This window comes from Saimiri boliviensis, chromosome 2 (assembly GCF_048565385.1).
Source record: "Saimiri boliviensis isolate mSaiBol1 chromosome 2, mSaiBol1.pri, whole genome shotgun sequence".
Lineage (NCBI taxonomy): Eukaryota > Metazoa > Chordata > Mammalia > Primates > Cebidae > Saimiri > Saimiri boliviensis.
In genome coordinates this window covers 144,675,042-144,691,883 of record NC_133450.1, presented here as the reverse complement: position 1 = coordinate 144,691,883, position 16,842 = coordinate 144,675,042, and the positions used below count along the sequence as shown (strand labels likewise).

At 45.6% G+C, this 16,842-nt stretch overlaps 1 protein-coding gene across 1 annotated transcript in view; it reads left to right on the top strand.

Moving 5' to 3' along the window:
* The window catches only part of PSAT1 (phosphoserine aminotransferase 1), a 33,328-nt gene extending 17,589 nt beyond the window's left edge, over positions 1-15,739 (top strand). Inside the window, exons 7-9 of the mRNA XM_003920863.4 lie at positions 2,643-2,771; positions 13,545-13,682; positions 14,453-15,739. Of these exons, the coding sequence (XP_003920912.1) occupies positions 2,643-2,771; positions 13,545-13,682; positions 14,453-14,558 (373 nt within the window). The 3' untranslated portion in view covers positions 14,559-15,739. The remainder of the gene's footprint in view (positions 1-2,642; positions 2,772-13,544; positions 13,683-14,452) is intronic.
* Positions 15,740-16,842: the final 1,103 nt, after the last annotated feature.

Sequence of the window (16,842 nt, the reverse complement as noted above, 5' to 3'; positions counted from 1 at the left end):
GAGAGGAGCAATTGGAAGTTGAGTGGGAATTGTAGAGCATCTGCTGGAACAGAGGGCTGGGCGGCATCACGTCTGGAAGGCACGCCCATGTGCGTGTGTGCTGTGTGCTGGACTTGGCCACTGTGACTGGTGTGTGGTGAGAGCCCAGCCCTGTAGTCCCACTTGCAGAGGAGCTAGTGCCTGGGATCCTACAGCCCCTGGCAAAGTAGAGGGCCTGGATGCTCGCGGGAAGAGCATGCACTCTTGGAGTCAGACAGGCTGGAGCTGGAGTCCTGGCTTAAGCTGCTCGCTGGATGACTTGAGGCAAGTTAAGCTCTCTGAGCCTCAGTTTCCTCACCTGCAAAATGAGATGATGGCGGTTTTAACCTGAGGATTATTGTGATCAATAAAAATAGGCTGAGGCCACAGTAGACTTCAGGAAGTACTCATTCCTTTCTCTTACTTTCTCCTTTCTTTCTCCTTTGTCCCTCTGACTTCTTGGACATTAGCCAGAGAGCTACCGCTGAGGCTGTGGTTTTCTCAGGGGCTGTTTTCTCTTCCTTCTGCCTTCCTTTTCTGCCAGCAGCCACTATTGCTCTTTCTTCCCAGTGCTGTCTGGGGAGTTAGGCTGGGGAAGCGAAGCTTCAGGAGAGGTTGTTGGATGATTGTGGGCGCTGGCTGCTCCCTGCCTAAGGCCCATCTGGGCAGCCCGGTGTTGGCCTTTGCCAACATGAGCTGGCATGAGTCACCACACCCAGGCCTTGGGTCCCACTTGAGACAGTGAATGAGTGAGTTGGTATAGGAGCTTCCCTGTGACAAGCTGCTGGCTGTTAGAGCACTTTCCAGACCCCGTCATCTCCCCCGCTGTTAATAAAGGAGGAAGCAACTGGGTATCCCCCCACACTGAACATTGACTCCCAAAAAATTTTTGCACAATTCCCATAGGGCACCTTTGATTCAAACCTCTGGAGAGGGCATAGTTGGCAGCTGACCTCCAGACACCCAACCCAAAGGAGATGGTATCTCTTCCCTGGGAGACCTCTGCTCCTGTCCCCTGGGCTTTTACTGAGTAGACTTGGACCCTTTAGCACCTTCTTAAGGAAGGGGGTTTTCAGACTGGGGAAAATCACCCGCTGCTCCTTAGTGTTTCGTATTTTCATCATAAGTTTGAAGGGACTACTAATGGCCATTTGTGTGGCTCACCTGCCACTTGCCAAGTCCTATGCTGAGCATCGGTCTGGCAGGAAGAACCTGAAATACTTGGTTCAGAAAGGGACGGTCCTGAGCTGTGGGAAGGGCCGAAGTACAGCTGGACTTCTTGGAACCAGAGACATGAATCCTCCATCTGTTCTCCATTTCTGATCCTGGCTTCTCTCAGCAGGAATGTTGGCTTCATTTTCAGAGGGGCCTTCTTCAGATGTTTCCTAGAAACACGATCCCCTAGGGCTCTCATCTCCTGTCTTGCAGTTGCACTAATATTCTGCCTCTTTCTCTACTCTCCCCACTCTATCTCCCCACTCCCAATTCAGAAAATCTCAGGGAAGGCCCTGATGAGCCCAGTTAGGTCCCATGCCCAACTCTGAGACCAGGGAGCCAGGGGCCTTGCTGGACCTGCGTATTGGCTGGAGGGTGGAGGTGGGAAGAACAGGGTGGATAAAAGGCTGAGTGTCCACTGCAGGTAGGTATATCTCCCGGTTCCAGATGGGAAAGCCCAGGTGACTAATCCTGGGTAGTCTGTTAGTGAGTGGCTGCCCTGTGACTGGAGTCAGTCCTCTTAACCACTCCGCCACACTGCTCTCTGCTGGCCGGAAGGAACTGTGTTAAGGCTGTTGGTAGAAAAGATGAACAGTGTGTGTGCTTCTAGCCTTCCAAGACCACACAGGCCAAACCACAGGCACACAGAAGTTTAAGATAAAGGAGCAAGTGGAAAAAAAAAAACTATGCAGGTAATATGGGCAAGGCGCTCTGGGAGTTGAGGAAGTAAAGAGCTCTCTCTGGGTAGGGGCAGGATTGGGGTCAGCAGATGCCTTCTGGTGGAGATAGGGAAGTGTGTTCTGGTTGTCACGAAGAGTTTACATTAGGGCCTGGGCTGGCCAGGGAGGAACTGATAGGATAGTGGAAACTCTCATTAAACCTTTTTCTGAATGGCCCTTAGGGGTCTAGAATTGGATTTACCCTAATCCTTGCTTCATGACATGCTTTTGTTCACACAGGCCCTGCTTTTGTCTTGTGTATTTTCTTTCTTTTTTTTTTTTTTTTTTGGAGATAGGGTCTTGCTGTGTCACCCAAGCTAGAGTGCATTGGGGTGATCCTAGCTCACTGCAGCCTCGAATTCCTGGGATCAAGCATTCCTCTCCACTTTGCCTCCCGAGTAGCTGGGACTACAGGCACCTGCCATCATGCCCAACTAATTTTTCATTTTTTAATGGAGATGAGTCTTGCTTTGTTGCCTAGGCTGGTTTCCAACTCCTGGCTTTAAGCGATCCTTCCACCTTGGCCTTCCAAAGTGCTGGTATTAGGGGTGTGAACCATTGCACCTGTCTTGTCTGTTTCAAATAATCCATTAAGTCTGTTTTAATGCAACTTAAACAGAAGTTTGCTTGAATGTAGTTCTACTTTTGCAAAGATGAGCTAAATACATTTTTTAAAAATCTTCATTTTAGCATCTACGTTATGGGCTTGGTCCTGGAGTGGATTAAAAACAATGGAGGTGCCGCGGCCATGGAGAAGCTTAGCTCCATCAAATCCCAAATGATTTATGAGATTATTGATAATTCTCAAGGATTCTATGTGTAAGTCAATGGATTTTATCTTATATTTTGCCGCTTGTGAATTTAAAACCGTGTATGTACTGTGTACCTTTGAAAAGTGGACGTGTTCACCTTTCTCTGAGACATTAAAATGCTGGTGAGTGTGGGTGGGTGGGTGACCCTGGCCCCTATGAGCAGAGGAGTGGATGGTGAGTTCTTCCCTCCTGTACGCCACCCCAGGGCTCTCAGGCTGTGAGACCTGTGTCCCACTGGGTAGTGATGTTTATTGCACCAAAGACATCGCTCTGGGAAAGAATCTCAGTTCACCCCCTGGGGTGGGTCCCATCTATTCCCTGCTTGCTTTGTATGTTTTCTGGGGAAAAACACATGTACTTTCTGGAATGTGTCAGTTTAAGGACTCCTGTTAGAGACCTTTGGGATAAATACTCACTCCTGGCCTCCTCTTCTGCATTATTTCCCTTTTTAAGAAAGTTACTGCTTTCCTTATTATAAAACAGATGCTGTTATCCCGGAGTCTGTTAATGGAGTTGGCTTTGGCATGGAGTGACTCCAGTTTAAATATTTCTGTGACCAAATGATTAGTGCATAAGTCTTAACCACTGGCCCTGCACCTGCGTGGGCCACAGAAAATGTGTGGGTCTTGTTTCCTGGGGCTGGTGTAACGAAGTACTACAGACTTCGTGGCTCAAAGCATCAGAAAACCTAATTCTCACTCTTCTGGGGCCAGAAGCTCAAAATCAAAGTGTCAGCAGGGTTTTGCTCCCTCCAGAGAGCCATGTCTTGCCTCTTTCAACTTCTAGTGGCTCCAGGTGGTCCTTGGTTTGTGGTTGTGTCACTCCAGCCTCCACCTCTGTCTTCACACAGCCTTCTCCTTTCTGCTGTGTCTTCCCTTCTTTATCTTAAAAAGAGCGGTCTTTGGATTTAGCGTCTGCCCAGATAATCCAGGATGATCTCATCTCAAGATCCTTCACGTAATGACATCTGCAAAGGCTTTTTTTTTCCCAAATAGGTCCCGTTGACATATTCTGGGGGTTAGGACATGGGCATACCTTTCCATGGGTCACCATTCAATCCACAACAATAGGCCCTTCACCAAAATGCCAGATGTGAAGCATCCAGTCCAGTGCCTGGGATGCAGAGAAGCGTGACAGGTGGTACCTTCATTTGCTTTTCCCTTTCCCTCAAGGTGGGTACGGTATATGAAGACCAGACTTTCTGCTGTGTGCATCTGTGTGCGCCTGCACATATACACAAATGCTTAAACTCACGCACCAAACTGAGAAACCCCTTCTTAGTGGTCATTGCTCTTTGGGGTTCAGTCTGTTGTAACCAAAATACCTGCTTGATGGTAAGTTGGAAATTTGCTCTCTCTCTCTTGGAGAATTCAGTGGCCACATGGGACAGACAAAATGATGCCTTAATCCTAACTTACAAGTGTATTTTTTAGCCAAGGCTTACTAACACATCTCCATAACCACCCATGGGTGGGCAGTGCTGGTGTATTTTTTGGATGGCATGCTGCTGCCACCTTTGTTCTTGCAGTGCTTGTTGCCTCTTCCTGTGAGTTCTTGGCATGCTGTGGCCCTCATCTAGCTGCAAGCCCAGGGGGAGTTAGGCTTGGCAGGATGCCATGGCCTTTGGACTCCTTTCCCAGATGCCATCTCAGGGAAGCGATACACACTCTGCATTACTCCCTGTTCTCTGGTTCTGTGTAACAGAGCAGCAAGTGCAGGCTGGGGGCTCTGTGCTGGGGAAGCTTCTACCCTAGACCTTGATGTGTGAGTGGGGAGGCCAGGATACCCTGCCTGTGCTCACAGAAGCTATTTAACATGCACAATTAGCAGTAGGTGTCCAAGGAATTCACAGCCAAGGGCTAAAGAATGTGGCTTGAGCCTAGAAAAAGGGGATACTGTTTGGTTGGAGGTGAAGAGAGGGCTTTTGCATGAGCTTATTATGAGCCCTGGTCATGAGTCGAATTAGGCAGAGAAGAGGGCAGAAGTACTTTTAGAAAGATTAGGACCGGACCATCGCTGCAAAGGCATGGAGGGAAGAGTGTACAGTGTGTTTGGGGAGCACAGCATGGGCTGCTTGAAGGGGATGGCTTATGCTGGGATTGGAAGGAAAGTCTGTGGAAGCTTCCAAGGATGTGTTTAGTCCACCTATTTATTCATTCATTCGTCTACTTGCCCACCCATCCATCTATCCATACACCCATTTACCCATCTATTCATCCTTCCACCCATTCACCTATACATTCATCCACTCATCATCCACCATTGACCCACCCATTCATCTATTGATCTACCACCCACCTACCTATGCATTGTTCACCCACTCATCACTCATCCATCTATCCATCCATCACCCACCCATCCTTCCACCCACTCATCCACCCATTTATATATACACCCACATATTCATTCACCCATCCACTCATCCATACATCCATCTTTCCACCCATCTATCTACCCACTTATCCATCTATCCATCCATCCATCCATCCATCCACTCATCCATTCTCCCACCCACCCACCCACCCATCCATCCACCCATCCATCCATTCATCCATCCATCCGTCCATCCATCCATCCATCCATCCATCCATCCATCCAGAGAATGGCTCCTGAGCACACACTCTGGACTAGCCTTGTTCTAGGCTTCTGGAAGACCAAGAAGAATAAATCATCTTTTCTGGCTCACTGAAAAGTGCTGAAAACCTGAATGTGAGTAAAAGCACTTGGTGATTATAGTGGACAGGAGACCAATTTTTCTATTAGCTTTTAGTGCTATATATTTCTCAGGAGATGTATAGGCACAATATTAGAGGACAGAAAGAATGGTGATACCTCTGGGAAAAAATTAAAGGAATCAGGAACAAAATAAGAAAGCATAGAAGGAATTCTGGGAATCTCCTGAATCCATCTCTGCTGTCCCTATGTCCTTTAACTCCAAGCACTCAACCTGGGCCTCTCCCAGAAGGCAGCCTGCTGAGCTAATGTGGCAGGCGGGTCTTCTGGGGCATCTGGTCACCCTTCACACCCAGAACTCCTCACTCATTTATGAACTGCCTTGACCCCTGACGTTTGGTCCTTTTCAGAATAAACGTCTTTGTGGGAACTCCTACCACCCCCTCAGCTGCCTGCCTGAGCATCAGCCCAGGCACTTGGTGTCCTGTGGGACCTTGTTGCTGGAGTAGAGAGGAGGCTTTACTCTGTCTCTCTTCTGTTTACAGCTGGAGACTCCCAGGCTCTGCCTGAACTCACTTGTGTTTTCAGGAATTCTTCTTTTCTCTGGAACTGTGGAAATACTTGAGCATCATGGCCCATGGGAGGTGGGCGCTTTTAAAGAGGAATACCTAGAATTAGAATTTGCAGTTTACCACCACCTTTGCTCCTGTTTTGTCTCTGAGAAGATGCACACCTTCCCACTTCTATGCCCCCTGACTCGTAAGCCCGCTCTTTTACTTAACATAGTTCCAGGTTGTTTGCTGGGGGTTGCACCAGCCTTGCCAGTGACCTTGGCGGGGGATGCTGGGACTAGATAAGAGAACAGTCGAAGCCTCCAAGTTGATTCCATAACCCAGTCACCACATTGTGCTGGCTGGCCCCATGTTGAACCCACGTGGGCTTAGAAGTCCCATTTTGCCATTGTGGTGCATGTGACCTCGTGCAAATGACCTAACTGCTCTAAGCCCCAGTTTTCTCATCTGTACAATGGAGGTAATAATGATACATACTTCCTGTAACTGTCAAGAGAATTAAAAGGAAATGTTTCTGAATCAAGAGTATATAATATAAGGATTGAGAACATTTTTACATTAAGGATTGAGGATTCTTGTGTTGGTTAATTTGTATAAAGCTGTAGAAACAGTGCTTGCCACATAAAAAGCATTCCTTGCATGTTAGCTCTTAATAGCATTATTTGTGATCATTATTCTGTAAAGAAATTAGGATATTCCTAACACTAAGTGCTTATATAATAAGCTTATGTAATATAATTAATTATATATATAAAACAAACATTAATTTTATTACATAAAGATGTCTAAGTGACAGATTCCGTGTCTGGATCTGAGGTCACCTTTATCACATTATGTGGGTGCCAGGCCTTAGGAAAGAGAAGGAGGCAAGTGATGGGTCTAGTGAAGACCCCAGAATAAAATGAAGCAGGCATAAAGTAAAAGCACGACATATTTAAGTCCATGAAAATTTAAAAATTTTGTATGACTTAAGACATCATAAGTGGAATTAAAAATGACAGAATGAGAAAGATGTTGTAGTATATAACACAGAAAAGTTACTATCCTTAATATAGGCAAGAACCCACACATGAATGAAAAAGGATAAGGAAACAAAAATGGGGGGTGTGCTGGTTGCTAATAGTATGAGGAAACAACTCAGAAGAAATGCAGCTGCCTCTTAGACACATGAAAAGCTGCCGACTTCATTAGTTCCTTAGCTATTGCAGATTAAAACCATGAGATAGATTTTGCCTTTGATCTGCAGACCTTAAAAGTCTTGGTAACATCTGGTGCCAGCAAGGGAAGGTGCTTTCGGTGAGAGTATAAATCTGGACAAATTTGGAGCAAAGATTGCAGCATTCATTGTAATTCAAAAATCCTTGGTCGGCAGGGCACGGTGGCTCACGCCTATAATCCTCCGCCTCCTGGGTTCAGGCAATTCTCTTGCCTCGGCGTCCCGAGTAGCTGGGATTACAGGCACACGCCACCATGCCCAGCTAATTTTTTTGTATTTTTAGTAGAGACGGGGTTTCACCATGTTGACCAGGATGGTCTCGATCTCTTGACCTCATGATCCACCCGCCTTGGCCTCCCAAAGTGCTGTTATAGGCGTGAGCCACCGTGCCCTGCCGACCAAGGATTTTTATGTCTACACATTTACCCCTCCCAGCCCTCTGCCTGGGTACAGCGCTGTGCACAAAATTAGGCACCAGCAAATCCACTGTAGGATGTAATGTTGAAGATATGGAGACATGCCCATCAGTAGGGTCTGATGAAATAAATTAGGACCTGTGGGTAGTATGGAATAACCGCATTGAGAAGGATGGAGCGGGTCTCTGAGCAGACATGGGAAGATGACTGTGTTATGTCATCAGAGCAAAAGGAGCAAGAGCAAGTGCAGAAAAAGACGAATCTATTAGTCTTTGAAAACGACAGCAAGGCCAGGCGTAGTGGCTGATGCTTGTAATCCTACCACTTTGGGAGGCCAAGGTGGGAGAATTGCTTGACCTCAAGGAGTTCAGGACCAGCCTGGGCCACATAGTGAGACCTCGTCTCTACAAATAATAATACTAATAAAAATTAGCCCGGTGTGGTGGTGTGCACCTGTAGTCCCAGCTACTCGGGAAGCTGAGGTGGGAGGATCACTTGGTCTCGGGAGGTTGAGGCTGCAGTGAGCTGAGATTGGACCACTGCACTCCAGCCTGGGTGACAGAGTGAGACCCTGTCTCAAACAAAAACAAGAACAAAAAGCCTACAACAGTGATATATACATACATATGTACACATAGACACACATACATGTATACACGCATATACACACAGATGTACATGTGTATATCTAAAATGATCCCGAAGAATGTGCAGCACACTTAGGGTAGCCACCTCTGTGGGAACAGGGGTGGCAGAGCATCATATTTGTATTCAAGATTTTCATAATCGCATACAAATTTAAAATTATTATTATTATTTTGAGACAGAGTTTCGCTCTTGTTACCCAGGCTGGAGTGCAATGGCGCGATCTCGGCTCACCGCAACCTCCGCCTCCTGGGTTCAGGCAATTCTCCTGCCTCAGCCTCCTGAGTAGCTGGGATTACAGGCACGCGCCACCATGCCCAGCTAATTTTTTGTATTTTTAGTAGAGATGGGGTTTCACCATGGTGACCAGGATGGTCTCGATCTCTTGACCTCGTGATCCACCCGCCTCGGCCTCCCAAAGTGCTGGGATTACAGGCTTGAGCCACCGCGCCTGGCCTAAAATTAATTTTTTGTTGACAAAACCAGGCAGTAAAGAGAAGCATTTGGTGGGCTTCTCTCTTTCCACGTGCACTTCCTTCGCATTCCCTGAGTATGTGGCACATTGTTTCAGAGGGGCCTGACTGTGGAGTGATGTTTCTTCATCGCCCACCCATCTCTTGTAACTTCCTTGCATTCCCATCTGAGCCTCACCACCTCTGTGGGACGGGTGTTCCTGGCTAAAGGTGTATCTCCACATGTTCCTCTCCTCTAGTGCCTTGGGAAGTCCCGGTGTGTCTCGGAGCAATGTCTCCCTGAGGGGACTCTCTGGAACTGTCATCCCCATGATAGGAAGGGCTTTTGAGTCATGGGGGAACACTGGGTTCCTGTCTGGCCTTCTGGGGTTCCTCATTTACGTGGCCCTGGAGCCACTGAGAGGGTTCAGGAAGTCAGGAAGGAGGAGGCCTGCCTAGCTTTGTGAATGTAGCATTTCCTAGTTTCTCTGGCCATGGGAACTGCTTTCCCAGAACGCCTGTTGACAGCTTCTCCATGCTGCACCTAGACGTTGGGAAGTGTGTCTCTTTCCCTGGCTCCCACTTGGACTTTCTGCTTACAGAGTTGTAGCCCTGGAATTACCAGCTGGTTCCACACCCATCCAGGGCCCTCTCAGCCCACCTTGGCCCCTTCTCCTACTGTGCCCCTCAACCCATTCAAGCAACAGACCTGGTCACCTCTGAAATCTGGTGTTAACTCCAGGGGTTGCTCACTGGGGAGCAGGGGCTAGATCCAGCCCATAGTGATGCTCAGTGGGTGTCACCCTTGTTTAAATACACAATTTGAGCCAACATTGGGCTCTTGGAAGATACTTGGAGATCTAGGTTTCTTATTTCATAATCCATGTGTCTCTGAAAATGGGCAAAAGCAACTTTGACAGGGACAGCCATGTGTTTCAGGAAAAAAAAAAACGGAGAGCCTCTTTCTCTGTGGAAGTAAAGACTAGTCTTCCACGTTTAAAATGGGAGAGAGCTCGTTTGCACCTTCCACACGGGCACCTGTCCTCATTTATGGGAGTGGCACAGGGACCTGCTGGCTTTGAGTTTGCCACCCATGCTTGAAGCTCCTCAGTGCCTGCGCCTTGGTACAGAAAAAAAGTATTTTGACCTAGAAAGTATTTTTTTCAGCCACTTCCTTTTTTTTAGTTTACAGTTTACATTCAGTGCAAATCTATAGCATGAGACGTTACCATGAATCAAAGTGTAAGTACGCAAACTCAGCATACAATCCGAAATAGATATGCAGCATTCAGGAATAAAGCAGAACACAGGTTCATTCACGTGCACAGTAGCTTCAGAGCTGTGTGATCTGATTGCTCCTATGTAGCTTCCTAAAAATGGAAAAAAAAAAGACTTTGGTCGTCAAGACTGCTGTGGCCATATTAGACACTGGAACCCTAGAAAGTTCTTCGTAAGAGCTTTCCAGCGGGTCTCTGGGCTTCCCAGTTTCTTCACCCTCCATTGTCTCCTCTGTGTGCTATAGTTGTTTTTCTAAAACACAGACCACCTTTTGTTGCATAAACCGGATTACTCCTCATTGCTCAAGGATCCAGTCCAGTTCCCCACAGGGCACACCGCAGCCCTGGCCCCGTGGGTCTTCCGAGCCACCCCAGCCAGGAAGCCAGTGCTCCAGTTAAATCAGTGGACTTGCTCGAAGCCTTTGTGCTTTTGCAGATGCAGCTGTCTGCCAGATGCCCTTCCTTCTTCTCATCCGTGGTAACCTGCCTGCATCCCCTCCCCTGAAACCTGTCAGCCTTGCCTCCACAGAATTCCTTATCTGGCTTCTCTGCCCTTGCAACCTTTGTTATGTATAGTAATCGTGATTCCCTCCGGAGCCATCTCTCTGTAATTTCCCTTAATCTTTTTTTCTCCCTCCAGTCCCATGCTAGAGACATTCTCCCATGGGTAGTGCATAAATATTTGTTGCATGACAATTTAGTCTTTAATTTCTCGCTTTTATGACATTATTGCTTTGTGAGATATTCTGCTTTCACGACAGGTTGGGTAAATTGTAGGGAGAGGAACTGTAAATACAGATACTTAATTCTTCCAGCTTTCAATTTCTCTCTCCCTGTCTTTATTTATTTATTTATTTTTTGGTAGAGACGGAGTCTTGCTCTGTCACCCAGGCTGGAGTGTCGGCTCACTGCAACCTCCACCTCCCGGGTTCAAGCAGTTCTCCTGCCTCAGTCTCCCAAGTAGTCGGGACTAAAGGCTCACACTGCCACGTCCAGATACTTTCTTCTGTATTTCAGTAGAGATGGAGTTTCACTGTGTCCAGGCTGATCTTGAACTCTCCTCCCACCTCAGCCTTCCAAAGTGTTAGGATAACAGGTGTGAGCCACCGTGCCCGGCCAATTTTTTTCTCTTAAATTAAATGTGCTTTTAGTTGTTCCACCTCTCTGATTGGAGCCTCACATAGGGAGCCTGAGGCAGTGGAATATCAAAAGAGGGTAGCTGCTGAATGTTTAATTTCAGTGTCAGCTGTGAAACCTACCACTTCGAATAGTGGGACCTGGAATTCAGGCTCAAAGTCTTTTTTTTTTTTTTTTTTTTTTTTTGAGACGGAGTTTCGCTCTTGTTACCCAGGCTGGAGTGCAATGGCGCGATCTCGGCTCACCTCAACCTCCGCCTCCTGGGTTCAAGCAATTCTCCTGCCTCGGCCTCCTGAGTAGCTGGGATTACAGGCACGTGCCACTATGCCCAGCTAATTTTTTTGTATCTTTAGTAGAGACGGGGTTTCACCATGTTGACCAGGATGGTCTCGATCTCTTGACCTCGTGATCCACCTGCCTCAGCCTCCCAAAGTGCTGGGATTACAGGCTTGAGCCACCGCACGTATTTGGTTCCCCCTTTTGGCCTCTCTTTTGCTTGAAGGTGTGTACTAGACTCTCATTAACTTTAGCAAGAATTACAGATGTGGCCTCAGGGTGCCTCTCACACTGCCTTCATTTGCTGTAACTTTAATGAATTCCACCCCATGGAAGTATAAGAATAAAATAGGATATACTTGGGCAAAGGGAAAGAGAGGGTTATTACCCACTGTACTTTTTTTTTTTTTTTAATTGCAGAGTAATGTCAGCTGTTTTTCCATTTATCTCCTTTGGTTGTCAGTGAAAAATAATTTTGGCTGCTTATTTTCCAAAGCAGAAACTGAAGTCAAACACGAACCTTTTCTAGACAAAAATTCACTCATAATCATTTTTGAGAGACTGTATGAGCCTTATGCAAGGTGCTGGGAATAAAAAGATGAGTTTATTCCCATAAATACATATCTCTACTGTGTGTGTACCCAGAAAAATTAAAAATGAAAATTTTTTAGAAAGATAAATGTATTAACAGGTGCTTATATAGTATTTAATGTTTCAGACACAGTTTTAAATTGTGTCAGGCATTTATTTCTGCATCATAGAACACCCTAAAGCTTAATGGCTGAAAACAACCACCCTTCTCTTCCTCATGGTTCTTTGGGTCAGCAGGTTGGGCAAAGCTCAGTTGGGGGTTTCTTCTGCTGGTCTTGGGATGCCTCATTCGACTGAAGTCATCATCTGGTTATTCATTTCGAGCTAGATGGTCTACAATGGTTTCACATATCTGGCAGTTGGTGCTGGCTGTTGGCTGGGACACTTATCTTCAGCATGCTGTCACTTCGGACATGCTTAAATGACAGCAATATTTTAAGAGAGCGAGAAGAGGCTGGGCGTGGTGTCTCACACCTGTAATCCCAGCACTTTGGAAGGCTGAGGTGGGCAGATCGCTTGACGTTGGGAGTTTGAGGCCAGCCTGACCAACATGGAGAAACCCTGTCTCTACTAAAAATACAAAATTAGCCAGGTGTGGTGGTGCATGTGGGTAATCCCAGCTACTCGGGAGGCTGAGGCAGGAGAATCGCTTGAACCCAGGAGGCAGAGGTTGCGGTGCTGAGATCATGCCACTGCACTCCAGCCTGGGCAATAAGAGTGAAACTCTGTCAAAAAAAAAAAAAAAGAGAGCAGGAAGAGAGGCTGTTAGGTCTCTTGAGTCCTAGCATTGGAAGTTGCAGAGTCTGTTTTACTCTCTTAGCCAAAGCTAGTCACAAGGCCAGTCCAGATTCAAAAGATAAAAAACTAGATTCCACCTCTTCTTATTTTTAAATGCACCACAAAAAATTCTCTATAAACACTGATTTATTTGATCCTCACAACAATTTGAGGTAGGTTCCTTATTATTCCCATTGTTCAGACGAGGAAGGTGAGGCACAGCTGAGAGGTTAAGTAACTTGCTTCAGGTCACACAGCTTGGGACAATATGTCATGGTAAGTCCTTTGGAAGTTGCTGCTCATTATTTTTACCTTACAGCCACTATAGGACCAACTTATTATTTCTCTGCAGGCTTGCAGAGAAAGGGGTTAGTCACAGTTGCTGGGGGTTGCCATGTGTTGGAAGCTTCGTATATGTAATACCACTAAACTGTCACAACTTGTCTGAAATGAAATGGAGATATTATTATTCCGAGTATCCGGGTGAGGAAACTGAGGCTGATGGAAATTAAGGACAAGTCATACAAGGGGAATGATAACCCACTGTTCCATATGCAAGAGTCTGATTTCCCTAAGTAAACAAATGTGCTGGGGCAGATTTTTTGTTTTTTTAAAAAATCTCATGTGTGCATCTAGGAAGTGTTAAAAAGTAAAAAGCAAAACAAACAAACAAAAAACACCTGTTGATTTGTTGATGGCAACCTATACATTTCAGAAAAGTAACTGGAATAACAAACATGTTTTTCAGATGTCCAGTGGAGCCCCAGAATAGAAGCAAGATGAATGTTCCATTCCGCATTGGCAATGCCAAGGGAGATGATGCTTTAGAAAAAAGATTTCTCGATAAAGCTCTTGAACTCAATATGTTGTCCTTGAAAGGGCATAGGTGAGTACATCTGCAATCCACAGGCTTGCCAAAGAATTGGCTTAGTTTCTCAAATGCAGAATAAAACAAATCTATAGGAGCCTGCTTAGCTTGGAGAAGCAATTATGTAATTTGTTGGGCCAACCCAGCTGTTACAAGGATATACCTTCCTCCTGTTGTTTATGGAACCCTTTGCATAATTCCCCAGCTGAGAGGATAATGGAACTACATCTTCCATGGGGGTTTTGGCCAAATTACCTTTGAAAATCTCTTGCACTGTTTGTATAGCACAGAGGTTGCCATTCCATCTTGCTGAGGCCAGCACCACTCTGGTTTGGTGGTAGAACAACATTATTCCCTCTGAATATCAAATTGCATAGCTAGTCTCACATGCTCTATGAAAAATAAATGTCCTCACATGAGAATAGCCACAGGGAGTTGCCCGGCCCTCATCTTGCTGGCAGCGTCACAGGAGGCTCATGAATGGTGAGCGGAATCACTGTCTTCTTCCGGCTTATCTTTTCTTCTCCACATCTTCTTTTCTTTCTTTGCCAAGAGTGAGTAGTTCGAATGACTCTAAGTTAAATGTGAGCATGGTGAACCTTCACAGCTTAAGGGAGAGTTTTCTGATGACGGAGAGGCATGAAGCTCTGTGCCACCTGTCTGGAGTTTTTAGGTGGGAGACTGGACACAATGGTCTCAGGTGCTGCAACTCTCAGGAGCTGGTGGCTAGAAAATGTCATTTTGGTGTGAAATTAGATGTTTTCGTTCATAATGGTTGGTCATTCTAGGTCTGTGGGAGGCATCCGGGCCTCTCTGTATAATGCTGTCACGATTGAAGATGTTCAGAAGCTGGCCGCCTTCATGAAGAATTTTTTGGAGATGCATCAGCTATGAACACATCCTAACCAGCATATGCTCTGTTCTTGAACAACATACAAAGTTTAAAGTTAACTTGGGAATGGCTACACAAAGTTAACAAACAGTATTTTTCTCAAATGAACGTATTTATTATGAGCAGCAGCAAAACATCTATAGCTCGGCAAAGCTGGTGGGACCTCATGTTCGCCTTAATTCTGACTTAAACCGGAAGCATTTTAAGAAACCTTCTCATGGCTTTTCTAACAAATTCCAGCTTCTTTTGCCTTTGCTGCTACTTTTTCTAGTTAGATTTCAAACTTGCCTGTGAACTTAATAATGCAAACTGCAATTAATTATTTCTGGAGTCATGGGAACACACAGCATAGAGGGGAGGTGGGGCCCTCTAGGTGCTGAGTCTGGACGTCTGTGGGCTTGGCAAAGAATTGGCTTAGTCTTTCAAATGCAGAATGAAACAAATCCGTAGGAACCTGCTTAGCTTGGAGTAGCAGTTATATAATTTTTTAGGCCCACCCAGCTGTTACAAGGATGTGCCTTCCTCCTGTTATTTACGAAACCCTTTGCATAATTCCCCAGCTTAGAGTATAATGCAGCTGTGTCTTCCATGGGGGTTTATGGGTTCAGCGGCTATTGATCCAAGGTCAACACCGCCCACTGGGGGAATGGTTTAGGAGTACCAGGCAAAGGGCAAACTGTAGATCCATCTTTTTACTGTTATTACAAGAGAAGTGACATACTTTATATATGTTTATATTAGCAAGGTCTGTTTTTAATACCATATACTTTATATGTCTATGCATTTGTATTTCTAATAATACAGTTATCACTGATACACGTAGAGACTTTTAGAACTTACTAAATCCTTGACCTTGTCCATTAGCAACAGTTGCATCCCCTTCTCAGTCTTCCCCTTCCTGTTTTTAACCTGTTTTTTGAAAAAGAGCTAGAAATTCTTGATTCATTTTTACCCTTCTTTTCATAGGTAGAAGAGAAAGTTGATTGGTTGGTTGTTTTTTTAATTATGCCATTAAACTAAACATTTCTGTTAAATTACCTTATATTCTGTTCTCTTGACTGTTTTCTTTGTAAAGTTTGACGACGAGAGTGATACTTTGCTGAAAAGTCTTCCCCCATTCTTAACCTGTTGTCAGTATTTTATGTTGAATATGTGAAGAGCATTAAAGTCCTAAAACATCTAAGCCCTTGTCAATGAATTTCTCTACCTGCTTTTCAGACAAATAGTTCTTTTTGAAACTTTATGACGCGAAAGCTTGAGGTCTAAAAATAGCACCTGCTAAGGGTAATTTAGTTCAACCAAAGGTATGAGACTTAACTCTCCTGCATCGATTTAAACAAATTCAGCACAGTGTAGGAGATTTCCTTTTGCTTTTGGAACAGGCATTATCAGCAAACCACCTTCCATCAAAGCTCAAGGTGTAAAGTTCTGTGAACTCTGTCCCATTTGCCCAAGAAACATGCCACTCGAACTGTTTGGAGCTATCTTCCTGTTTTGTTTGATTGCATAATGAAGACTCCACCAGTTTCTTGTCCCATCTCTGCACTGATTAGTTGGCTCCCCTGTTCAGGTCACAGCCTTCAAGGCTTCATTCTGTCATTTGTGAAAGGACCGTTGAAATAACTCCCCCACTTAACTTAAGGATGGTTTTTGTTTTGTTTTGTTTTGTTTTTTGTGAGACGGAGTTTCACTCTTGTTACCCAGGCTGGAGTGCAATGGCACGATCTCGGCTCACCGCAACCTCCGCCTCCTGGGTTCAGGCAATTCTCCTGCCTCAGCCTCCTGAGTAGCTGGGATTACAGGCATGCACCACCATGCCCAGCTAATTTTTTGTGTTTTTAGTAGAGACGGGGTTTCACCTTGTTGACCAAGGTTGGTCTCGATCTCTTGACCGTGTGATCCACCCGCCTCGGCCTCCCAAAGTGCTGGGATTACAGGCTTGAGCCACCGCACCTGGCCAAGGATGTTTAAAAGTTTAAAACAAGGGCTTGATGCAGGATGTGAATAATAACCGCAATAAAGTCTTAAGTAGCGAAAGCCAGGCAGTCTATGGATTCCAACTAAGTGTTCACATGTAATAGTCACACACATCGTGCCACTGCACTCCAGCCTGGGCAACAGAGTCAGACTCTGACTCAAAAAAAAAAAAAAAAAAAAACTTCTAGCCTGGCATTCAGGACTTTGCAGCATGGGGCCTGGCCTCTCGCACCTCTCCTGTGTTTATGATTCTTGGAATGTGGCATGCATTTGCCCACACTATGACACAAGCCTGCAGTTTCTGTGCCC